The 27,017-nt window shown below is 42.1% G+C and overlaps 1 protein-coding gene across 2 annotated transcripts; it reads right to left on the reverse strand.

Moving 5' to 3' along the window:
- Positions 1-954: 954 nt before the first annotated feature.
- usp36 (ubiquitin specific peptidase 36) lies at positions 955-26,451 on the reverse strand. Of its 2 annotated transcripts, none has more exons than XM_050068785.1 (20): positions 26,354-26,451; positions 22,430-22,695; positions 22,074-22,295; positions 19,772-19,882; positions 17,888-17,990; positions 14,999-15,066; positions 14,449-14,519; positions 14,260-14,342; positions 14,011-14,122; positions 13,766-13,906; positions 10,782-10,882; positions 10,553-10,691; positions 10,097-10,459; positions 8,193-8,417; positions 7,614-7,738; positions 6,827-7,519; positions 4,510-4,730; positions 4,015-4,203; positions 3,781-3,896; positions 955-3,172 (listed from the first exon to the last, which is right to left on the reverse strand). In XM_050068785.1, exons 2-20 carry the CDS (start codon positions 22,680-22,682, stop codon positions 3,041-3,043), a joined length of 3,468 nt encoding a protein of 1,155 aa, XP_049924742.1. In that variant the 5' UTR covers positions 22,683-22,695; positions 26,354-26,451; the 3' UTR covers positions 955-3,040. The 2 variants fall into 2 exon arrangements, with proteins under 2 accessions (XP_049924742.1, XP_049924741.1); XM_050068784.1 differs by having other exon boundaries at positions 4,510-4,733.
- Between the last annotated feature and the right edge of the window lie 566 nt (positions 26,452-27,017).

The following is a 27,017-nucleotide window of genomic DNA, read 5'->3' on the forward strand; positions in this document are numbered from 1 at the left end:
AAGAGAAACTCCACTCTCTTCAAAGCCAGACTCCATTGACAAAAACTGTAATTTTACCTCTCTGAACATGGGAGCTGCTTGTCTACCACTGCCTTGATTGTGTGACTTTGGTGCATCTGTGTAACTCCAAAGTCATACAATAACACTAACTGATTGAGGCAACGGTTGACCAGCAGCGTTGGTGCTTAGCAAGTGAAATTACTGAATTTGTTTACAGAGTCTGGCTTTGAGAAGCGCATCAGTAGGTTTTTGGGAGGTACTGAGCATACGACCGGGTAAATAAGACATGGATGATACTGCATGAGTTGTGTGAGTGTTCGCAAACCAAAGTTTTGATATAGTTTTGTTGTTGTTTACCGTGGACCCCTATGACTTCAATTCATTGAGAATTTTTCAGTTTTTGGTTCTTCATTCACTGTGGAGGGATGCAAAAAAAAGCAGTTTTCTCAATGAATTCAACATAACTTGGGGTGAGTAACTGATATACATACAAACATATCAAAAACACACTAATTTTTACTCTTAATTAGAGTCCACGTTAAATAAAGAAGACTGCATTGCTATTTAAACCTGCAATAACAGATTTTTCTGGCCACTAGAGGGCAGGAGAAGCAAGTTGTGGACACAACACACCCTCACCTTTTAAGATGATATGGCAAACCTATTAGCAAACATGCTTAGCAGCTATGGAGCATCATCATCATTCGTCTAGAGCCCTGTTTCTGGCCACTGGTGAGTTTGGTCCATGTTTTTTTTTTTGTTCTTTTCTGTCTCTTTATCTGTTAAATATTTCATTGTTTATCAACAGCTAGCCATCAACTGTCTGTCTGCTGCTTGGTGCTGAGCAGGTAGTGTACAGTGAGGTTTTTGATAGCCCACTGCTATCAAAACTACATTGCAATTACAAGAAAGAAAAACATTCAAAGGATTAGAAGACAGGAAAATACACCATCATCTCACAAAAGTCACAACTTTATTGCACCTTTATAGTTTAACTATAGTGTGGTAAGAGCCGCTTTCATTATGAAAGGTCTCCTCCCTGGTCAGAAAAGGTGGTGCAAAATATAGAACCATCAATGCAAACATGTGGACCATCCATTCACACTGGGAAATGTTTCTCTGTGTCAGTCCCGAGAGTCAGTTTGACACCCAACGTCGACTTCACAGCCAACAAACGCGTCCTGTGGAAAGCAGACCGCCATAGTCGCTCTTGTACTGTACACACTACAGTGACATAGGGAAGGTCTTGCATGAAAACAGACAACTCTCTTACACACAAATGAGCTAACACATCTGCAGATTAATTCTCAAGTTAACACTCACCAACTGATCCGAGTATTAGTAGCACATTAAAGATCTGTGTCTTTTCTTCTTTAAATTATATATTTATAACATTAAATCCTATACTTTTTTTTATAGCCAATTCAAGGCAACATCTCTAGAATGAAAAGAAATGCATGGGCAGATCTTTACAGCGTTGGAGGGAAACGGGTAGCACAAGATGAACTGTACAGGCTTCTACGCTGGCAAAGCAGTTTGTTATAACGTTAGTTTCTCTACGCATCTGTGCCCGGGTTGGTGCAAGATGATCCCATGGTTTCCACACCTGAAATATTTTGTATAAAACAGTTTCTACAGGATGTACAGGATGCAAAATGGTGGTCCCAGGAGAGGGACGTCCTCTGATATGAAGCAGGAGAGGGGGGTCTGATCGGAGATGAAGATGGGATACAGGGTGTCTGGGTTCCTGAGTCTTAGCCCAGTTTCTAGGTGACCAGCATGAGCATCAGAAAATTGCATAGAGTAATAAGATACAAGGGGAAAAGAAAGTATTAGCATGTGGCAGGCCCATTCTAACACAGCGCCTGTGTGAAATCTGACCCCTTTATTTCAGTACGTTGGTGAAGAACAGTTTGTGAAAGGTCAAATCTCCACACTGAGAGCTTCTGAACGCTGGACTGATGAGATGACCGACAAAGTTACAACTGCTCCTCTCTTTAGTCCTTCCCAACAGCCCCAACGTCTACTCTGCAAATGCACATTTCACCGTAACGTCCAGGTAAACATACAGATATGATGAGTGTCCAATGTGTTCATCCATGTCGACACGTCTACAAACAGCTGAACTGTTAATAAAATAGGCAGAGCATTTATTTGTGGCCTAACAACATAAAATCTGAAATTAACTGATTTTTCTAAGGGAACAAAAAGGGTACATAACTAAAATTTTTAGACATGCATATTCATAAAACAGTGGCAATTTTAAAGCTTCATTTTACCAACAATATGCAGGCAAAATTTGGTCCTTAAAAACACGCCACGTGGCACAGACACTGCAGGAAAAATAAAATGTCGGCGGAGAAAAAAAAGGCAGAAAATAATTAAATAATCTAAAATAATAAACAATACCAGTGAAAAGTTTTGACACACTTTCTCATTCAAGATAATGGGAAAGTGCGTCCAAACTTTTGACTAGTATTTCTCTATTAATAAACTATTTTGGATCTTGGATCTGTAATTTGGTATAGACTAATTTCAGAAGGTTAAAAAAATATTAATGTCCATCTTACCAAGCCCTTATGTCTGCAACAGTATGCTCTAAAATTGCGTTCAGTTTCCAATACGGTGAACAGTACTTAATTTCATCGTAGCTCAAGATTGTTGGGGCAACAACCAGGGTTTAAAGATGCCAGCATACAGTTATTTTTGACATGGAGGTGTAGGGGGTTCTACTAAGTACTGCATGCATAGAAAAGCCAGAGCCCCTACTGTGGTATTTAGATTAAAAGGGGATGTGACTGGTCGCTACTGAAGCCTGAAGACATTTCATGGTTTTCAAAACTGAGATCAAAGGGGCTGTCGGTCAGACGGTCAGTGTAATCTTTTGAATTCAACTCATAACCAACTAAGGAATTTAAGTCTCATAATAAACAAAAGATAGATTTAAAAAAAAAAAGTGAGAAAAAGGTACAGAAGTTTGGTATACAGTATTGTTGTTTCCATTTTCCAGTCAGCATGACCTCAACAGCAATCTGGACTCTCAGCGACGGACGCCAAAAACTCTCTTCCCTCCGGGTGTTACAGACCACTTGCTCCGCCTGTCCTGGATCTTCTGGAAGATGTTGCTGCCGCCTCTCCACTTCTCTCTTTTATAGTTTTTTATTTTCTTCACCTGTTGATTTGGACAAAAATGGGGGAGAAGTTGAAGGCGAGGGACAGTGACGATAAGCCTCAAAGAAATACTTCAGTCACAAAATGATCATTTGTATGTCAATAGGGCGGCCCCCAACTAATTGATCAATAGTCGTCGTTTAGGGCCATTAGCGACCAGTCGCCCGCATGTTTACGATATTAATTCAATTATTAAATTGTATATTGTGGGCGGGGCAACACAATGGTTTGAGTTGAAGGTCTGAGAAAGAGCAGTATCAGTAACATGAACAACAACATGAACCTTCATTAATATAGGGCTATATTTTATCTACAAGTGCAAGTCACACACTGAGCGAGCCACCTGTTAATGACGCTGTCGGCAAAGCAGTAATGATTGTGCTAAGTGGCTAATGGGCATGTAGCTACTTCCATGTTTCAGATGATACGTCATGTTTGTAGTCGGCCAATGAAGATGAGTTTACATATCACCTTTCGTACACAGAGTAATTTATATACAAGTGATGACTTTGTGGGTAAAATATTCTTTCAAGATTAGCAGACCTAAAGACAACCTGATTTAAGATGACATCATTCTTATCATTTGTTGTTTGCTTTTTTTCCCCTCACCTTTCCCCGGTCAAAGTCTTCATCCCACTCATCGATCACAGTGTCACTCATAGCATGGCGGACATCTTCAGCAGCATCTCTACTAATCGCAGAGACCTCTCCATCCCAACTGAGGACTAGATAAGACAAACAAAATCTATTAATGCATATAACGACACCATCTGCTGTGCTACAGATGAGTAAATTATCAAAGCATTGCCATTCAAAGGATCAGATTTAAACTCCGTGTCTCACCGTTGGCTCCGTAGGCCTTATCTGTGGCGTTCCTGAGCAGCTCCTCTACCACCCCACTTGTCTTTTTCCCATCCCAGGCTACAGGAGCAGGACGGCTCGGGGTGTCTCCTAACTCACTTTTATCAGCCGCTGGCGCCTGGCTGCGTTTGTAGCCGTCCTTCACTTGGCTGTCCCACACAACCACTGCGGCTGAATTTGTAAAAAAAATAAAAAATAAAAAAGAAATAGCAAAAAGAACAACAATTAAAAGAAACAGATAAAGAGATTAAATCTGGCATTCTCAAAATGTGGTGAGTCATGCTCTCAGTGTAATTGTGAAATGACTGGTCACATAAATGAGAGGCTGTGAGCGAGTGGCTTTAATCAATACAGAGCAGAGTATTGCTTTCTGTGTTGGCATGGAAACAAGATCGCAGTCTCACTGCAGTTTGCATAGCATGAATGCATGCCTTTTCTTTTTGCAATGACAGTGACAGAATGTGCACACTCACATACCTGCGCTTTGTTTACTTATTTCGCCGTTCTCTGTGGCGTTCTTTTTGGATGGGGGCTCCGCTGCTTCAGGCTCCTCGTTCCGCCCGTCTGAGTGTCGCCTGCTCTCCTCCCACAGTCTCACCTCTTCTTTTAGCCTCTTCTTCTTCGCCTTTATTTTCTTTTTCAACATTATCAAATCCTCCGTATCATTGTGAATGACTGCGGCCTTCAACTCAGAAGTGCTGCTGGGAGAAAGTAAGTTCAGTTAGTTTATTGCATGTTGGCTGCTTTGTGGAGGTTTCTAGAAGTCAACTGGTTGTTATAGAAACAGTTTTGTGCCTCTTCTTCCACATGACGAGCTCAAACTCCCTAACGCTGCACTTTTTAAACAGAAATGTGAGAATAGTGGGAAACAAAAACATTGACGAGACATTAAGGCTTTGTTCAGACTGCTGGGCCAAATCTGTTTTTGGCATATGCAGGCTGTATCATTCATTCATTCACCATAATGACTTCATCCTGTTCAGATTCACAGGGGAGGTGGAGCCTATACCCAGCTGACATTGGGCAAGAGGTGGGGTACACCCTCAACAGGTTGCCAGATCATCACAGTGCTGACACATACAGACAGATCATGCTCACTTTTACAGCCAGGAGCAACATGACCTGCATATTTTTGGACTGTGGAGGGAAGCTGGTGAACTCGGGAGAAAAACCCTCGCCCACACGGGAAGAACATTCATACTCACACAGAAAGCCTCAGCCAGACAGTGGGGTACCACTGCTAGAATGTATCATGACAGATTTTATTAAAACTGGACAGCAAAGACATGTCGGATGCAGACCACATTTGGAGGTGGTCCGAAACAGTTTCCCATTGGATTTTTACATATGTGTCTCAGTCCAGGCAGTCTGACCCCTCAAATCAAATTTCCAAGTGTCTTTTGCATCACTCGTAACTAGGGCAGGGTATCGGTACTCAGCATCTTTAAAGTATCAACTGAAAGCAAGTAGTATTGAAACGTCTCCAGTCAAACAATATCTGCATTTGATCCATTTTGCCCTGGGGGTGTGATGAAGCCGAGTGTAGTGTATGTGAAGTAGTAAGCAGTTCAGCATGCCGAGATGCCACCGAAACTACACGTTTTGACAAACAAAAGCAGGACTAAAATAGATACCACGTTTGATTGCCATCGACGCTGCAAAACAGGTCATTTTTATGTTAAGTTCTTCTGATATTCGACCTTTAAAAGCCAGTCGAGTCGTCAGATATCTGCTTGAGCTAGCGTTAGTTAGCTGCTTAAATTGCTCATACAAACAGAAATGTTTAAACTTTACTCAATATGGAAATGCTACACACATCAGTAGCTCTGTTAAGTCCTCAACAATCCAGTCGCTCTGTTCATTTCGCTGGAACCATGAGCACCAAAGTATAATTCATTTAGATTCACAGGCATGGTAAACAAGACAAAAGAGTGGTGACTCTCTGCCTCTGAAGAGGTCATTAAGTCCAATCCTTGATTTTTTATGTTCCTTTATTACTTAAGTGTCCACCAATCACATGGACCAAAATGGGTTTTCATAAAAGTTAATCGACGTTGTGAATATTGTTGTAAGAGGATTAAGTAGTGTTGTTTCCATCAACGGGTGCCATAATCCTTGGGTGCTGTAAAACGAGCATCAAAACTCTCTTTCTCTCTGATGCGCCATGAATCGTTATTAGATAGCCTCATTTTTTTAACAGTAATAATTGCACTGGTTTAAATAAACAATTTGATGGAATTTTCCCATCTGTGATGAGCAAAGGAATTAAAGTGTACTACATGCCACTCCATTCACATTAAAGGTATCCAATGAAGTACTCTATTGGTGTTGGTATTACTTTAAGGGTAATGGCACTGGTGTTGGGATTTTTTAAATGTTCCCTGCCCTACTCGCAACAAGACACATTAGAATGCCAAATCCAGAGTGACAAAGTGGTAAGCAGAATCCATGCCACTACTAGCAGAGCACTATGGAGCACAACATGGAGAACAACAGTCTGTGTGCCGACACCAAAATAAATTGGAACTAAATAACTGCGACTCGACAGCGCAATTGTTTTTTGGAGATGGACCTCATTTTTTCATGCTTTCGTGTTGGAAAGCCACGTCACCAGCGTAGCTACTGACACCATCATTACACAGCAAGACAAGTCGGTGATGTCTGGGCTCATAAATCTAATCTGATTACCTGTAAATAACAGTGCAGACAGTCGGTCTGAGATCTGATTTGAGAAACGAATCTGATTTGCCTGCAGTCTGAACGTGGCCTAAAACAATCGAAAACTTCAACCCACCTTTGTGAAGCAGCACACGCTGAAGTCTTGTCCTGCAGAGCCTCCACCAGTTGCATCTTCTTTTTCTTCTTCTTCTTCTTTAATTTTATAGAGTCCCTTTCCTGTACTTTCTCATTTGACTCGCACTGCATCGAGGTCGTGGCAGCTAACTGAGGCTTCTGCTTTGACTGTTCTGTATCTGGCTGAGACGTGAGACTCCACATGCCACCCTGACACCAATCCTCTTCCTGGTTTGATGTGTCCAGGTGAGATGGGACGCACTCCCTCTCCTTGACTTTCTCTCCATCTTCATGCTCCCTCTTCCGCTTTTTCTTTTTCTTCTTCCTCTTTTTCTCGCTGGCTGGCTCCACGGGGTTGGCCGGTGTCACTGTAGCTGGGGATGTCGCTGGCTCCGCGTCACGTTCCACCTCAGAATGCCGCCTCTTCTTCTTCTTCTTCTTCTTTGGATTGCTGTTTTGAGCTGGAGCGCTGTTGAGGTCTGGTTCTTGGACCAAGGAGCTGAGGTTGTTGGAAGACTTGGGGCTCTTTGCGGCGGTGGCGCTGTGAAGCCCGTTGGTTTTAAGAGAAAGGCTGGCGTTTGGTTTTTGCAGTGTGGAGAGAAGGGACTGTTTCTGAGGGCTCTGCTGTTTGAAGGATCCACTCGAGTGGGCAAAAGGCAATGACTGGACTTTAGGTGAATGGAATGGATCGGCTCTGAGAGGAGAACAAAAACAGAACATCTGGATTAAATCCGCCATTTTCATTTGAGACGGACAAATCTATGTGATATAGGGCTCAGAGTTCATACCTGTGAGTGTGAGTAGGTGAGGCAAAGGTGAAGGGGTTAAGTTGATTTGGATGCGTGGGGTCACTGGACAGCTGGCGTGGCAAAGGGGGCAGAGCATCAATGCTGCTCAGTCTCCGGCTGCGAGCCTGCAGTTATCGACATAAATAAAAACTTGGTGGTCTAAAAAAAATAGCCATGAGTGTGACAAAAATAAGGAAGAGAATCAAATAAGGAAAAGGAGGATTAAAAGGGATGGCAGGGAAAGATGGAGGGAGGAAAACAAAAGAAGGAAAGGGTATGGCAGAGAAGAATTAGAAATGGTTAGAAAAAAAGAACAAACTAAAGGAAAAGAAGACAAACTCTAAACAAGTGCTTCCATGTGGTTGATTAGACAGGCACACTGGAGAAGTAACACATTACATACAGCAGAACATACACTAGAGAAGGAGAGTGTACTTGCCTTAATTTAACTACTTAATGAAATCAATGGTCAAATTTGGATAGCAGTGTAGAGTGAGGCAACGGGAAACGAGGGTATCATGAGCTTTCACTAAGACAGGAGGTGGTGGTGCTGCTGCTGTGGATGGGAATGAAGTTCACCTTCTTAGCTGACAGGGCCAGTTTCTTGGCAGGTGGAGGTGACATGGTGCTGGTGGCTTCAGACGTGATGTTGTTGAGGGCCGGGGGTTTGATTTTCGCAGTCTTCTGCTCCTCTGTGCTCTGAGAGCGCTCCACGCTCTTGGCCGGAGAGGCCAGACCATTTGAGCCTTTCCGTGGGGTGGAGGGAGTCTCTCCTACTGGCGCACTTTTGGTGCCCACAGAGTCCTGGTTGAAACAGAGGCAATCACAGGTTGTGGTTAGGCTTCTCTGCAGCTACACTTGGCCTCTAATGGCTGTTGCGCATCTACTTAAAGAGGACCTTTTATGCTTTTCCCTAGTTGTGTTACAATGTTGGATGTTCATATTAAGCATGGCCAAACCTTCAAACAATGAGGTAAACATTTTTCTGCTTTTGAAATAACTGTAACGGATTTTATACGGTCGTTTGCTCCAGGCACACTGCTGCAAGTGTTTACATTAAATACACTTCTGCTACATTTAGCTACATGCTAACATCAGGGAAACCTGTAATCTTTGTTGCTGATATTGTTCATTTCAGATCCCAGATGCAGATAATATTCCTGCTGGAACACATCCCTTTCTCAATATTTATAGTTTAGAAGCTTTTGTTGGTGATTTTTCACTATAGAAAGTATCACAATACTCTGTTATGCAATGACAAGGAGGAAACACAGACAGTGCTGATGTGGTAACAGATATCAATCAGAGCAGGAGGGGGCTTGAAGACAGGCGCTTAAAAGGAAGCGTGTCAGACAGAGAGTGAATACAGGTGCTCCAGCACAGACAGTACGAGGAAAATAAAGTGTTTTGACGTAGAAACCCAAAATACAAATTTGAACCTGAAAATGAGCATAGTAGGTCCCCTTTAAACTCCACAATAAAAATCTGTTGTAATGTGCAAGTCATTTCACTCACTCACACACTCACACTCACACTCACAATCACACACACACTCACAATCACACACACACTCACAATCACACACACACACACACACACACACACACACACACACACACACACACACAGTTCCATGTACAGTTTGCTCTATGCATTGTGTGTCAGACTTTTACATTCAAGGTAGCTACATGATGTTGTCGTATTTTTGCATAATATATCAAATTTGCATTAGAGATGAAAGAATTCATCGATGTGACAGTTAGTAAATCAACAACAAAAAATATTTGACAACTATTTTGATAATAATTTAAGTCATTTTCTCTTGGGAAAATTCCAAACATTCTATTTTCTTTGTTTTATGTTATTGTAAACTGATCTTTGGGTCATTGAACATTTTTATATCGCTTGGACAAACAATTTTAGATAGAGATACACTATGCAGGATATTCCTAAGAACAATGTATGGACTCAAACAGAAGTAATACATCTCAATCATCACTTATGACCCACTAGAAGTGTGTGGTGGTGTATTTTGCTGCAGAGACTCTGCCCTCTGTCTGTATTTTCTTATTTTCTGTGTTTGGGACATTTATAGGCATGTATCCCCCAAAGCAACTCAGGTGAGGTCGGCACTTTCTAAAAAGGTGGCGACCAGGTGCCAGACCATAAACAGCAGTTCGCTGGTGAGCATTTCAAACAGTAACCAGCAATGCTTTAAGGAAATTGTGATGGGCATTTTTCACTTTTTTCTGACATTTTGCAGATCAAACGTTAAATCAGTTTTTCGAGAAACTTGTCAGCAATACTCTTGTCTAGTCCCTGTTGTTAAATAGCTTGTATGCATTCTGAGGACACGTTTTCCACACATTGTCTTGAGATCACAATGACTGTCTCAATATCTTTTGATGCTACAAATACTCCTGTGTTCAAGCACTGACTTTGAACTAAGATTTGTGTTCATGCTTCTTCAGGGCAAATATTACCTTTGATTCAGTGGTGTCGGCAGAGGAAGAGTCAGACAAAGACTTAATTGAGGTAGACGCTGCCATGCCTCTGCCCTCGCCACCTTGCTTTTTATCCCCCTCCGTCCGGCTGACCCCGTTGTTCGAGGGGGTCGGAGTGCTGCTGCGGGACTGCACCTGGCTCTGGGGAGAAGGCTTCTTCAGCTTCTTGAAAGGCTCCTCGATAACCGTGGGTCCTCCCGGCAGCTTTGGCGGGCCGTTGGAGGATGACGTCCAGTTGGAGAGTCTGGGCTGTGGCTGAGAGCTCACACCGTTCCTGGAAATGGGCAGTCCCAAGCCACCATCCATGGACTGGATCTTGCGCAGTTGTGCAGGCTCAAGTTTCTGAAAAGGGAAGTGTATTTAGAACTTGTACTGAAAACTGAAAATAAAGTCCACATGTCGCGACAGAGAGCTGGATGTGATCTTGTCTCTCACCTTTGTGACCTGCGGGGAAGAGAGAGGCCCATTCAGGTTGGCCCTCTTTATCTGTTCGGACGACACACTGTTCTTCCCAGGGTGCAACATCCCCTGCTTGGTGGTCTGTCCATCTGCATTCTTCTTGGTTTCAGGGATCCTGCAAAGTACAAACAAAACTCCGCTTTATTTAATGATATATCCAAACAACACCTGTTTTGATGTCTCGCAGCACGCCACAGTGTCGCACCTCAGGTAGAAAAGCACATAAGCCTGCTGGTTCAAGACCACTTTGATGTTACTCGAGTGTACCATTGAATCATTCATTTGGTACCACTGTCCGTTGCTTGCCTAAGAGAAAAGAAAGAAGGAGAAAAACTTTAAATGAAGCAGGCTGTGAAATGTATTGACTGAACCTTTATTTATTTATAGTTGAACCATAAAAAAGTTCAACAACAGACACAGACAGAAAAATAAAAACATGCAGACTCTGTTAGAGCAGTTACAGGCAGGTATATGGCCTGTTTAACTTTAGATCAGAGTAGTTTATATGCCCACTTCAATCATTAGACACTACGCCTACAGCTGTTAATAGGACGGGAATATACTATGAGACAATAAGGACTTATTAACTGTCAGATTTTTTTAGCTGTATTAGGAGATTGTGGGCAATGCCGCACATCAACAAGAGGAGCTATTTTGACACAACAGAAAGAAATCTGGTTATAACTAAATGTTTCTTCTCTGATAAGCTGTGTAGTTCTTGTTTAGCAGTTACAAACAAAAGTTGCTCAACCATTAAAGTTTTGGACTTAAAGCATTTACTTTCATAGCCATTTCTATGCATTCTCGTACACAGGGCTCAAAATATCACGTGCATATGTGCACTAGTGCACGTTAAATTTGAGCTGTACATGTAATTCTCAGCTCTACATGCACTGCCAACTCTCACACACTGACCGTGAAACTCAGATTACGGACACTTCACACACACTCTCATGCCACGCGTCAATTTTCTCATGCAATGAAAAACAAATTTATAACTGGTAACGTCATGAAGCAAAAAGAGGACACTGACAGCACACAAACACATGAACAGAGCAGCACACACAACAGCAGCACCCTAAAGCACTGTAGTCTGTTACTGTACGGGTACCTAAAGCGGCCAATGAGGACAAATAATATTGTATAATAATAACAATAATTTCTTACACTTTATATACCAAAAAGAGAGCTATTATGTTCCACATCATATATTAAATAAGTCCTGTTGAGTATGTAACATCACTAAAGAAGTCCTTTAATATTATAAAACCGTTTCAATAATGGGTTTGCTAAAAAAAAGTAGAAAAAAGCGATGGAGTTCTGCTCAAAATGTCCCTGACTATGACCATAACTAGATTCACTGTAGATTAATGTAAAGGGAACATCAGCTCAAATGATTGTAACACGTTCAAAATGAAATAATATTTTCCTTCAGAGGTTTGCTAAGGCATTATGCCACCTTGCTGTCCTGTATATATCGTATAATCGTGGAAAGAGGGGACAGAGTCGTCTCGCCTTTAAGCTGTCACAGAAGGTAGTAACAGCGTCGAAACGGTGATTGTATAAACAGGACAGCCAGTGGGAAGGGATCATGGGCGGCACTGGTGTGACAATTTAACGACATGTTTCATGTGTGACCCACAGTGGGAGATTTAAAAAGTAGCTGTTAGCAGTTAGCGGCTGTAAATGTCCGCAAATCGTGAACACAACATTCGGAAGCTCCTTAACCTCCAAGCAGAGGACGAGATCAGCTGCCATATAACATGAACGGTAAATGATTGTTATCGACATGCTAATGCCATTGTTGTTATTTAGAAAGCGCTGCCGATGCGTAGGTTTTATGTCGCACCAGAGGCCAACGCTGATGTGTTACATGTCTTTCGCTGATACAAAGCTGTGATGCAGTATATAATCACACACTGGAGTGGAATGATGACGCAGTTGTTTGGTTCTGTGTAAAAATGCAAATAAGGCATACAGAAGGGACTTTGTAGCGGCCATATAGCGCCATCTCTGTGTGAAAAGGCCCCTGACTATAACGATGTCAAATTTGAAGTGATTTTATTGTAGTTTTTGGAAAATAAATTTAAAAGGCAAAATTAGCTCAATTTACATTTTAACATTCATAATTTCCTCATAATCTTACTGTCATAAAAACAATGCCTTAGTAGGGCTGTCAACGAATATTCTAAATTCGAATTTGAAAAAAAAAATGGACCTTTGAATGTGAAAATTGATATTCGATTGTGGAGGGGAAAAAAAAACACCACCGTAGCTGTCCTCTTTGTGAGTGGGAGGTGGGAGCAGCCACGGAGCTGCGCGGCGCAGCCGGTGTGGATGACACAATCGGTTAACATGGGCGCCGAAAGGAAACTGGCTTTGCTTCTCGGCGCTTCGAGGCTATTCGCAGCGCTTCCGCGGGCGGTGTGGCCTGACGGGTCAGAGAGGGGGGGCGAGCAAGAAGTCCGCGGTCGTTTATAACGTAATGTTATAGATAATTGTTTTATGTGTTTTAATGTGTAGGTATGTAAATGTTTTCAAAGACGTTTATGTTGAAATAAAAATACCTACAAGTAGTTACGTTTCCTTGTATTAATACATATACAAGTATGTTTCCTTGTATTAGTTTGCCCTCTTGTGGACATAATGCGAAAAAAAAAAAAATTCAAATGGTTCGAACCTATGAGTTATTTTTAGAAGGAATATTTGAACGTCATTTTTGAGCAATTTTGACAGCCCTATGCCTTAGCAGGTCTGCTGAGATATTCAATGGCATCCTCTTTAGAAAGACTATGATCATGTCAAACTTGAAGTAATTTTACTATCTGGCTCCAAATGAAATTGAAAAATACTAAAATAAGGAAAAATTGTAGTGCAGGTTAAAAGAAATTGTATCTTAAAAAGTTACACCACACCGGTGAGCCTAAACAGAAAAAAGTATTTAAATATTTTTTGTACCAGTATTGCAATAACACTCCACCAGGTATGATGGAAGGAAATTTTAAGTAGCTTGTTGGTGAAGAAATCTACTTTTAGTCTTAGAGAGCCTCCTCTCTTTGTATGTATTTGCCCATATTGCCTTGAGTCATGTTTCTGATCCTCAAAAACACGGTGGCTCATCTCAAGATGTTTATCCTCAGATTTTGACATAAATAACAATAAAAAATGACGTGCATCTGCTCATCTTACCTTGACATAGCAGTAGTAGTGGCCAGCGTGACAACTGTAGCCAGAGTGCACCAGAACAGCATAGAGGCCGTACATAACAGGATCACCTGAGCTCTGAGACATGTAGGGGCGGATGTTCAGAAATTCTGGATAACCAACATCCTGAAAAAAAAAGAAAAAAGAAAACAACAGATAGAAATATGAGATCACTGAGAAATGAGTCAGCTCTCTGAAAACAGGCAATAGTGTGAGAAATCTTTGTTAACCTTTGTTATTTTGCCTCCACTGAAGTTGGCGAACCTCTTCAGCGAGAGGGTCAGTACATTAGATGTTCGATGGACTGTGAAGCGCTTGGTTGCTGGCACTTTCTTTTTGCACCTGGAGAGGAAAAATAAAGAGTCATGATACATGATCCAAAAAGGATGTCGGGTGTGAATAAACAAAAACCTTTTTTTAAATGCCCTGCAGATTTACTTAAAATGTAGGATGCTGTCGGAGGAGATAAACGCACTTACTTGGCACACATGTAAGCATTCTCTCCACTTAGTACGTCTGGTTTAACAAACAGTTCCAGGGCTCGCACAATGTTTGCTGCTTGCTGTCAGACAAAAACAGAGAGATACACTGTGTTGCTTAGGCAAGTAAAAAATAAAAAAAAGGTTATGTATTTCCATGGAAATAAAGGTTATATTGCGAAAACATACCCGAATCTCCACAGCAATGTCCAGGTAAGGGTCGTATGTGTCTGACACACTTTTACAAATAGAGCATTTCACTGAAAGACACAATTTAAAAAACAAACATGACTCTCTTGGGTCTACTTATGAAGAAATACAATCTGTTTATGTAACAGGGTGATCAGTGATTACTGGAATATTTCACACAAGCCTCTTTTCAACTTCCTGTAAACAAAAGAAACTCAAACTGACTGCCTCAGATTGTGAGATCAAACACTTAGGGGAAATACCTCTACATCTAGTACTCTTCTCGAATTTGTGAATGTTAATAGGACTTTCTATAAAGCATTACTAACATAGACCAGAGACTGCGAACTTCTTTGGATCTGCGTGTGTGAACGCAGAGTACTGAACTACATCCAGCTGTTTAAGCAATATATTTTGTTGACACTGACATTAGTGTAGTCTGCTGAGTGGTGGATCGATAGCACAATAACAAAATCAACACATGGGGAAATTCACCAGAGTGCACAGCTCTAGAGGCAATCATTTTCTACATTCTACAAAAAGTCAATACCTCTTGACCTGAGGTAACCTCCAAAGATCTGGTGAACCAGCGTTGTGGCCTGGGTCTGCCTGTCAAGCCTGCAGACAGGAAGGGGAAAAAAATCATCAAAACATTCATACAAAACCAGGCACCCATCCATTTTCTGCTGTTTATCTGGGGCAGAGTTGCGGTGGCAGCAGGCTAAATAAGGTACTCCAGACGTCCCTTTCCCCGGCAATGTTTTCCAGCTCCTCCTGGGGGATCCTGAGATGTTCTTACGCCAGGTGATATATACAATCTCACCAGCATGGGTGTACCCCAGGGTCTCCTCCCAGCTGAACGTGCAAGGAAAACCTCAAAGTGGAGATGCCCAGGAGGCATCCTGATCAGATGCCCGAACCACCTCAAGTGGCTTCGACGCAAAAAAGCAGCCGTGCTTCTCCGAGCTCCCTCCAGATGTCTGAGGCTTGCTGCAGTAGTCTGTTACTGATGTTACACGGTGTCTGGCCAACCATCTCCGCTGTTGTTTTGCCTTTTTCAGCAATACTTAGTCAGACAACGGATGCTACAATCATAAACTGAAACTGCCTGCGCGGTATAGCAGCAGCAGAGTAGCAGGAGTCAGATTTCAATCATCACTTTACTGGAGTAAGGAGAGTTGACCGACAAGACTACGTCAGGGGATTGTGTGCAAAGCGAAAAGCTTATAAAATATGCCATTATTTTGGAGTTACACCCAATGCTAACAAGGAACCTGATAATGTTAATGAGAGAATAGACATTTTAATGGTCACTGTGGCTGCTTCTTCTTGTTCCATTGCTCCTTGCAATATTTCAAACTGATCCACTGTCAACAAAAGCCGAAAATGACCGTTGTCTTGTTTTATAGATGCATTTTTGATGAACGATTGCAGTAGCACTGACAAATTACATTTCCTGTAACTACGAATTTGTAGTTTAGGCCGATTTGTTTTAATGAAAATCAAGTTTCTATTTAAAATCTTCCGCCGCCGCCGCTCCATGCTGGGCTCCCGTAGTTCAGAGTGGGCTCACCCCTCCCCCCGCGCGCATGATACACAAACAACATGGCAGCGAGCAGGGAAGAACTCGTTCTCAAGAAAGGGAACGAGGTCTTCAGCGCTTTTGTGTGCACACCTGTGTCTGTGTCTGTGTGTGTGTGCTCACCTGTGTGTGTGTGTGTGTGTGTGTGTGTGGGCATCAGGGCCGAACTCCGCCGTGCGCGACACAGAGAGCAGAGGAGGATTTTAGACGTGCACCGTGTAGGGACATAAATGACATGCCGTTGTGTAAATAAGATAAATAAATGTTAACAACGCAAAGCTGGCAGACCCCTGAACCATAGTAAAGGGACCTCCGAAGACCATTAGCTCCTTTAGCTTGTGTTAGCTCATTGTGGCAACAACACATAAACAACGGGACTTTGTCTGCGTTAAAGAACGGCACTTTATTTTCAGGACTGCAGGGATGATGCACAGCCTCTCTCATCAGTGTCTGACTTTTACATAGAGGGAAATAACTCAAAAACAGCATGCAGAACTGCGTAGGCTTCTTCACTGTGGCTGCTTGATGTAAATAACATAGCACATGCCTCACTTTCTTCCTGGGGCGCATCCGTCTGACGTCACACACCACACCCGGCCCGCTAAGTAACGTCTCATACCTCCTACATGAACTACACACATACACAGCTACACACACACACACACACACACACACACACACAGTAACATAAGGCTATTTAGTTTGTTTAATAAAAGGACAAGGTATAGACCTGTTCTATAGGAAAGGTAACCTTAAATGACTTCTGTTGTGATCCAATATGATGGTAGGGGAAACACTGCCGTATGATAAGAAAGAGGTCCGGTGGAAAGCGATCACAGATGCAGTCGCAATGTATATTGCAAGAGATGTGGTGCCCATATATAGACTACTGTGGAAAAGCTGGGGTTTATTCACATGCTGAAAGTTTTGGACCCCAGGTATGTGCTACCAGGCCGCAAATATTTTTTTTAACTAGGAGGGGGGAAAAAATCGATTTAAATCAGGAATCGGATTTTTTGTGAAAAAATCAGAGATTTTTTTTTTTAGGCCATATCGCCCAGCCCTAACTTCAACATAAAAGTCAACTCAATTTTCACCTGTTAAATGCTTAAAATGTGAAGTTGCAGCAGTAGGAAATGTTTGGTTAGCATTAGCAGTAACTTAACACAGCGCTCTACAGATATTGAGCGTCATCAATGAATATATTTTCTTGTAAAATGTCTAGTGTGATTGGAAAAATTACAGCACTGTCAAAAAATGATCAAACAGCAGGACACATCCCTCCCAGCCACTCTACGGAAGAAACTCACTTTGGCCGCTTGTATCCAGTCCACAATCTCATTCCTTCAGTAACCACCCAAAGCTCATGATCAGAAGTGAGGGTTAGATCAACTAGTAAATCAAAAGCTGCCTCTGCATCACTACGGTGTGGTACAACTACCGCTGTTACCGCACTAATCTGCCTGTCCATCTCACGCTACATTTTATCCACACAACACAACAAGACCCTGAGATACTTGACCTACTTCACTTGGGGCAGCAACTCACTCTTAACCTGGAGGGGGCAATTCAACATTTTCTGGCAGAGAACCATGGCCTCAGACTTGAGGTGCTGACTCTCATCCTGACAGCTTCACACTCTGCTGCAAACCACCTTAGTGTGTGTTAAAGGTCACAGCTGGGTGAAGCCAAGAGAACCACATCATCTGCAAAAAGCAGAGACGCAATTCTGGAGTCCCCAAACCAAAGTCGGCCAGCAGAACTACTGAGCTAGTAGGCGGTATTCTTAACTTAAAACCAGGCATTTTTTTAAAAACATACTTTTAACACTTTTAAGAAACAATAATGAAGCCTTACTTGGGGTACCCATTGAGACAGGCTTTCTGCATGGCATCGATGGTGTACCGCAAAAATTCATGGGCGTCCTCCTGGCTTCCAAAGCGAAAATGTCTGGCAATTTCTGTGGGAGGCAAAAGAGCATGTTAGCTTTGTGTCAATCAAACGTTTACAACCCTGAGTGCATTAACATACTTAAGTGCTTTATGACAATCATTCATCTTTTACCAACACCACTTACTGGAACAGGAGTGTTCACAGAGGATGCTCATTGCATGAATGTTAAACTCTGCAAGTCCTGTTTTTAAATATTTGCATTATGTCACAGACAATCCGCAGACACGCTGACAACAAAGGGACGGCAGAGCAGCACGAGTAAACATTATTAATAATCCTTTGTTCTGCCAACATTTGTGTTGTCTAAAAATAAGTTCCTGCAAAACAACAGAGGAGAGGCTCCATAAAAGACAGGCGCTCTGACTCATAACCTGACAGCTTCTCGTCAGAATTAAACGAAGCACAAGGATACAAACAAGTGTGTGTTCTTTAAACAATAATGGCAACTACATAGTCTATATTTCAAAACCATTTATAGTATTAAAGAGCACCAGGTTATACTGTGGCTTTATATTCAAGACGTTAACGCACTTCTATATGTTATGCAGTAATAAGCAGTGAAGATAGTTTATTTAATGTTGTAAAGTTGAAAGAGTACACACTACTGGGCACTTACACTATAAAAGGTTAGCTGCTCATGTATTGCAGACATGCAGTTCATTGACCATGACCTCATAAGCAGCTTACGGTCACTTAGTGACTTCAGCAGACTGACGTCTCGTCTAAAAGTCTCACATTAGAGATAATGCAGCTCTAAACCCTCTGCCTCTACTGTTATTTCCTAATGGAAAAAGGGAAAGTGTGAGCTGGTAGAATTATGTGGTCATCACCACATTCCCAGCATAGCATCCCCGCGCATTTACGACAATGAGTCACCCCTGAGTGGGAAAGAGGAATAAGACACCCTGCTCTAATGACCTGTTCGGGGCTCTTGTCGGAGATGTGGGAGAAAACATCTTGAAGATATGAACTCAGTGGGCTTATGATGGGGATGGGGTGGTTTTATTTTGTTTGTGAGGCCCCAGCTGTGAAATCCTGGGGCGATTTCAACATCAGTTGCAGTCAGCTCTTCTGATTTTACTATGATGACACTGCGCTGTATTTGTATTTTTTTTTCTGAGCAAGAGGCACAGATGTTGAATTTTTATTGTATGCATGTACATTGTTTTAGCTGCTGTGGGACGCACTAACTGCGGGGGTGGCTACCAGCTTTAAAAAAAAAATGTAAAGAGAAATCATAAAAACACATACTGTACATCTCTAAGCTCTGGCTGAAAAGGAGGGAAAAAGGAGGACTGTACATTTTTTTGTGCTAAAGCTGCTCCTCTCAGCCTGCAGTCACAAGGAGACAGAGAGGGCATCGGCAAAGGAGGGGAGTGAAGGGGGGAGGGAGCGAGAGAGAAAGAGAGGCGCAGGAGGTGGAGACATGATTGCAGCAGCACATAAAGAAATAGCAGGCAGGTAGGGAGGGAAGGGAGGGCTGGAGGGAGGGCTCTTGTGAGACTACAGCACACTACCTCACCATGTCAAGGTGCAACTCACACCTCGTCTCTACTCTCTCTACGCGGTGTTCATTCACAGCCCGCAGCCTCACCGCTCCACTTTTGCACTGCAGTTACTGGCTGCTGTCACACAGGACACTGTGGCCAGCGTTACGTCATCACGCCTCTGGCAATATTCAACCGAAAATCAGGTGTCCGTGACTCCTGACACAACCTACATTGAAACTGGCGGACACCAATTGCTCAGACACAATCGCACAGAGCTGAAGGAAGCTGGAGGTCTTACTTTTCAGGTCTCTGATGAAGGACACAGGCTTGATGGCATTGCCTGTGTTGGCAAAGGCTTGGATGATATGGTTCTGCATGACACAGATCATACAGAAGCCTGACTGGTGACCTGAAACACAGACAACAACAAAGGAAATCAGAGATAGTCACAAAATTAAAGTACAGAAATGTATTACTGTGACAGATTAAGATATCACTAATGTTCATATCAAAGAAGAGTAGTCGTTGCTGTGGTAACAACTAATGAGGATCCTAAATAATGAATAAAAACATATTGGATCAAAAAGTTAGAATTAGGCTGATTCGAACTACTTTTTAAAAGCATGGCAAAGAAACGGACTAGGAGTGTGGATCTCACAAAACCTCACGATTCGATTACATTTTTTTGGTGTCTGATTTGATTCAAAAACAATTTTCAATTGAATAAACAAAAAAGTTGCATAACTTTCGGCCTCTTGCTCCAGTAGGCGTGCAGGCTACTGTGTGCCTAACCATTCACGGGTGTCCTTATTCCATTGAAATACATTATGAAACATAACTGGCAATTACGAAAGGTCTGCCACCTTTTTATTTCAAAAAGTAAACTGCATTATTTCATGAATTAATTAATCTGAAAGCACCTTACAGTCTCCTGCCTGTGATGGCATTGGAAGTATTCACAATATATTAAGCGATCGTCTAAAAGCTGTAATTATTTAGACATTTAGAAATTAAAAACATCTTTGCAATCGCAGCCTTTTCTTAAGATGAATTACAGTTTAACTCTGGCATGTCTGTGCTGTAGACTGTCGGGGTGCTGTGCTGCCCTCTCGGTTGAGTCTCGTCTTCTTTGTTACACCGAAATCACCTTAGTAATAAACATTTCGAAAATTGTCTTTTTTTCCTATAAACGGATGCCACATTGTGCACGTCGCAATGCATCTACTAACTGATTTTTCCCTTACCCCTGAAACGTACTTATTATTTTGTGATTTTGTTTTTTTTTTAATCAAACAAATAATCTGAATTCTATTTGTGAAAAGCAGATGAAAAAAATCTGGATTTGAAATACTTTGTAATCAATTTGAGGGACTTACTTACAATCTGAGTGAAAATCAGTGCAAACTGATGTGCGCTTTTTAAAAATATCCATATTTTTCAGGGAGCATTGGCAAAAACTGAAAATGTTGGGCCTTACGTACAGTGTGTGTACGACAATGCAATGGTTGTGGAGCCTTAATCAAGCAGGTTGTCCTTTATAGCAAATATGAGTGAAGTCTGGCTAAAGCAAAATCAGCAAACACATTATACATGTTAGAAAATACTGAAGACTGTAAACTGTAATACTGAAATGTGGAGTTAAACTACTAAACTGTTTTTCACCATTTCTGTTTCCAGGATTTTTTGCTAGACCTGAAGTCATGGCTCAGTGATGCACCGTCTGGAGCCATCCTTATCATGACCCCTCTTCTACTATATGAAAGCTACCTTACTTCTAACGTTAGTTCGTTCGTCGAGAGGTGAGTTCACTGCGTTCAACAAGCTCTCTTAGCTCTTTCAGTCTAATAAATACATGATTAAACATCTATAAATGCCACAAACATGAAAACTTTTCGGTTTGTCAGCCCGAATCAGCTACCCAGCCCGCTGACAGTTACTGCTCACTGCTGTGGATGTGTGCTTTGTTTCAACATCAGCTGCTGTTAACTGCTGAACAAGACTGTCGCTGTGGGGCAGCACTAATTCTTCAGCTTGGGGGTGGGAGGAACACTTTAGACATATTTATTTTTGCCTTTTTTCTGCCTGTTTTACGAGGCTAAGTGTTGCAACTCAGTGCCTTTGTCACCCGTAACACCACAGCATAATAATTCTTAATGAAATAAAAACGTACTCAAGGCTATGCACATGCAGCTTGGTTACACTGGTCTGGACCAAAGGACCATTTAGCGGGGTGTGTACTATTTTACGATTTCACCTACAGCACTGAAACTTTAGGTCAGCGAGTCTTTGTTTTCTTGGCTTGTTAAAAAGGTTAAGTCAGTAAATCATGGACTGCTGAATGTTTAAGAGCCTGAGTGAAAGTTAGTGTGGACGAACTGACCAACTGAAGCAGCTGTTTTTGTTTCTCTTCTTCAGCTGCTTTGGCTTGCATTCCACAGTGACATTCAGCCACATGTGTCTGCACATAGGGTAGTGGGATTAGAGTTGTTTCCAAAACGCACGACTATGTAGGTGTGCGTAGTGGTAAGGAAAATATAAGTCAATGAGAGTGTAAACGCTGTGAGTCTGGCAGCATTAAAGAGCGTGATTCAAATACTCACAGGCACGGCTGTGCTCCTTTGAGAGTAAGTAGTTGGCAAGTGGAGGGGTGTAGGTGAGACACTGCACTGTGGAGTTGAGGAAGCAGGTGTTCCCGAGGTTGTGGAGACCGGCTCCCACCCTGTACACGCGCTCCCATTTAAGGGTAAGCTTGTTCCCTGGAAAGAGCATCTTCTGTGGGGCGGGGATCCCATCGCTCTGGCCCCCGACTACGTTCTCTGAGACTGAAGGAGGAGTGCAGTCAATATTGTGACATAATCAAAAGAGTAATGCAGAAACTGAGCATTTATGCAAAAGGCAATTATAAAAAAAATCAAACTTTAAACAATTAAATTTTCATTTCAATTTGAGAACTTACCTTGCCTCTTTATTTGGGCAGGCTCTGGGGCCTTCTGGCTTGTGGCGCCCTCGTTCCTGGGATTGAGGATCACATACTTGTTCTTCAGGCTGTCCAGCTGATAGGAGAAACCCTTGCTCGCAGGCTCAAACTCTATCTTCTGCAAGAGGACCTTCTTGGCAGATGACGCCAACAGCTTGTTGAGGTCGCCCTCATCACCCGTCTCCTTTCGACCAGGTTTTAATGCCTCCTTGAGTTTATCTACTATCGGCATTGTTGGAACATCACTGCAGAGAGAGTCAGATTGAGTGTCAGTGTGTTCACAGCGTCACTTCACCAGGCTCACATAAAGCTGAGCAAAACACATACACTCATTTCCCCAAAGGGATCAATCTCATATCGTCTTATTAGCTCTACCCCCCATCCAAAAGCACCTCATACTAGCTTTACTGTCGTTTTCTATTACATGGTTCCTGTGCTGGGACTTGAAACTGTCACCACGGCAGTGTTAATGCCCCTCATAGCTGAACAGGACCAAAAGTACACCCTCAGTTGATCAAATAAATGTTGAATTTATCTCTCCAATAATCACCTAAGTGCCCAATAACGCCCTCCCCAGGCCGCATATCCTGACGTGGCTCCAGGAGGGATATAAGGACGCTGTGCATCCGAGGAGCCAGCTGGGTCTTGGCAGCTGTCCCCGCAGTTATGCAAGACAGCAGACGCTGGTAACATAGGGTGGCGGAGAGTGTATGAGAAAGGAGAGGCTGATCATTTAGTGCACATGAGGTGTAAACAGTTGCTGTTAACTGCCAGGTCCAAGTCTTATCAATTACTGTGCCTGCCTTGTATCAATGTTTTCATTGTTATCTCCCACCAATTGGCATGCTTCTTCTGTAAAGCTGTATATCATATTTTTTTTTTTCCATCAGGACAATCAGTGATATGAGAGATAAAAAAAAAGATAAAAATTAAAGCATTTGCATTGGTTGTCTGCTGTCCCTTTAAACACAGTGTAGCTGAGTGTACTAAAAGGACTATTTCAGTGTAGATAACAACAACCGTCTGCCAGAGTCAGCCCAGTGAATGACTTCTGACATGTTATTTTCTACAGAAGGCGGCAGGCTGGCAAAATGTGTTCAACACTGACCGAGGAGTGAGTAAACAAATCATTCAGTCTCTTATTGCCTCAGTTTACTCAGGATGCTGCCAAGGTGCCCCAAACTAAACAAACCCCCCCCGTAGAAGTGAGAGCATTACATCACGTAGATGTTACAGTGCAGCTCTAAAAACACCAAAGGCATGGAGCACCGTGAGAGTCGTGCTCATCAGAGTGGGCAGTGATGTCATGAAGAGGGAAGGAGGGCTGAACATGCACTGTATGCACAAGGGCACGCTGACCTTCACGTGCGGCTGCTACTGATACGACTAAAAACGACACAGCCCACGGGGACACAGCTAACTGCAGTGATGCAACTGCGAGGCCAGGCAGCAATATTAATACATTGACCACTACGCGGCTGTTTAATCAGATTAGTGTATCACAACAATTAGTCATTTTATTTGTACGTAGCTCACGCAAACTTTCCTTTGTTTATGTTCGCATTTGGATTGTCTGTGCAGCCACTGTGAGCAGTTATCTGAAATCTTGTCCTCACAGGGATAGGTCTGATTTTTACTGTAAGTTGATATGAGTCATTCACCAGTAGTGATATCTATGCATAGATATTAGCTGGGGCTACAAGTACTAATATCAATGTATAGATAATAAGGTCCTGTAGTGAACAACTCCAGCATACAAATCATATAAAACTACATCGGTTAGACAACTTTAGATGTTAAGGTAGCTTGTAGGCGTCTATCTAGAGATCATCTGAGAGCAGAATCATGCATCGGAAATCACAAAAGATATCACCTTCAGATATGAATGGCTTAAACTTGTTTCATTTAACATTACCTTGCATCTTCAGATATCGCTGCACTGTCTGCTGCTGTTCATATTTGTCTGACAAGCCTGTGGCCGGACTTAACCACCTCACCTATTCATGTATAAACGCCAGAACCAATGGGGATGTCAAATAAGTGTCTGTTTAGAAAATGCTGACATTTTATGAGTTTTGCATTCAAGTGTATCCATTACAAGTCATGGCGGTGTGTTTAATACGAAATTACTTCTCAATATGAACAGGAAAAGTCCTCTAAAGACGTAAATGTGATTAAAAAATATATATAAAACGGGGTACTCCGCACACTGACATGCTTAGTTACATTAGTAGAGTTAGTAATGTTTTATCAATGTGTAGAGGTACATCTGATAATGCAATCACAGGCCCGACATCGGCCAAAAATACTGCCATTATCATGAGTTTCTGAGAAAATACAGATAATATCAATAAGTGTAAAGATGCATTTAGGTCATCACATTAGGTGAAATACATAGAAATGCATGGTAAACCGACAAAGAGGAGTATACTGAGCCTAAAAGCATGGTATTATACGCCTGTGTTTCCAATATAGAAAATAGTTGTGTGGCCCACCTAACATTTATTTGCTAGGATCCAAAATGATATTCTTTTCTTTTTGATTTTCTTTTCTTTTCTTCTTTTTTGCCTGTCTTTCACATTTTGAAAATGAATTTAGAACAATGTCTCTTCAGGAGCCAACATCTATCAATAAAATAGCTGCCCACCCACACTGGTCAGAGAAAGAAAGTCTGAAATAAAGCTGAAAATGACTGGTCAATTACTACAATAGTTGATCAATGGTAAATTGAATCATGCACTATTTTACTAACCGATTCACCATTTAATATCTTTCTCAAGTAAAATGTCAAATATAAGCTGGTCCCTGCTTCCTCAGATTTGAGGAATTGTCTCTTTTCTCCATTGTGAACCCATGTAAATGTCTCTCTTACGATAGTAATCGCAATAGTTTTGCATTTTGGACTGTTGCTCAGGAAAAACAACCACCCTGGAGGCTGTGGTAACCATTTTCACTATTTTTTTTTTAATATTTTAAAGACAGGACAGCTGACCAATTAACTGGGAAAATAAAAGCACATTAATACTAAGTGAAAATATTGTTAGTTGCAGGCCTAATACTGGTGTTAACTTCTAAATTGTGACAGTAAAGATGACACCTTTCACCCGGATGAAAGAATGAGAAACATGTGGTGCCTTCGGGGCTTCATGGCTTCATAGCCACGACTGATAAAAATACACAAAGTGGACCATGTAAATAATTTAATCAGCGGAATTGTGTTGCGGACACAAATATATCTGCTGGGCCACGATAGTAAATAATAAGCAACAACTATTTATGTAATAACCAATAAGCACAGAGTCCAGTCGTGGGCTAAAAATGCGAACGATGGACTTTATAGCGTGCACCTGAAGGCAGCACAGCGACTGCTGTCACTCCTGTAGTCCCGCCATTATTACTTTGATTTGACAACTATTTAATTGCCTGTTTTCACGGGTTTTCAGTTCTCCTGTTTCGTATTTATAGTTAACCACTCCACTAGCCGGGCAGCCTCTGTGCACTAATCAACTCTTAGGGCCACTCATCACAGCTAACATGCTAACACCGAGCATAGTTACCGTTAACATCGATTTCAACGGTCTCAAGTCCGGAGACAAAACGTTGACATGACTTTGATATAAACCACTATCCCCCTATGTTTAATTATCCGCCATTTCCTGCTGCCTACCGTATCATTTTGTCTTTCTACGCTTGACAGTGTCAGCAGCAAATTAGCCAGCGAGCTAACTTAACGTGGCGAGAGCCTCTAACCTCCCTCAGTGTTGCAATGTGGGTTAGCATCTCAGCGTCCAGGTGGCTAACAACCCCCAACCGCCACATCTTGACCGTTTGCTCAACGACAATCACCCTGGAAATATATGCTAACAAATAAAAAGTATACCCAAACGCCGTTTGTTCACTCACCTTTCGTTCAATCGTCCAAAAACGTTAACGATAGAGGGGTCTGCTTCCTCAGCTGTAGCTCTCGAGTCTGGTATTTTCGCCCATGCTGCATTATCAGAGGGCGGGGACAACAATGACTGACAGGGATGACGGGCCAATCGGAGGACAGGTCACTCCGTAGCTGCAAGGTTCAGCCAATGAGCGGTCAAGCTGCCGCAGCGCTATCGGGACAGAGCCACACGTGACTTCCAGGCAGCGCTGTTTACCATTGATGCTATCGGCGCGATTCATCTGAGCAAATTTTAATGTACGGTGGTAACAAGGAGCGTCAGAAAACCCTCGATTGGACGCTGCTGCAAATATATGAGGCACGTATGCTGAAGCGAAGCTGCCTTTCTATCACATCCAAATCCCCTGAGGAATTAAATCGCTTTCCTTGTGTCAATTTCCCTACTGCAACCCATTTTAATAATATTTATCATCGTTAAATAGCCGCAGATTTAATCCATATTGGGTATGCAGACATATTTAACTTAATGCATTTGAACTGAATAACATACTAGAATAGTCACTCCTCTTACAATACCATCAAAGAAAAGATCAAGCTTGCGTTTCATCCTTTCACATCTGCAAATAGAACCAATATATTACAGTGCACTATACTGTAAATACAATATATTGTTTG

This window comes from Epinephelus moara, chromosome 18 (genome assembly GCF_006386435.1).
Source record: "Epinephelus moara isolate mb chromosome 18, YSFRI_EMoa_1.0, whole genome shotgun sequence".
Lineage (NCBI taxonomy): Eukaryota > Metazoa > Chordata > Actinopteri > Perciformes > Serranidae > Epinephelus > Epinephelus moara.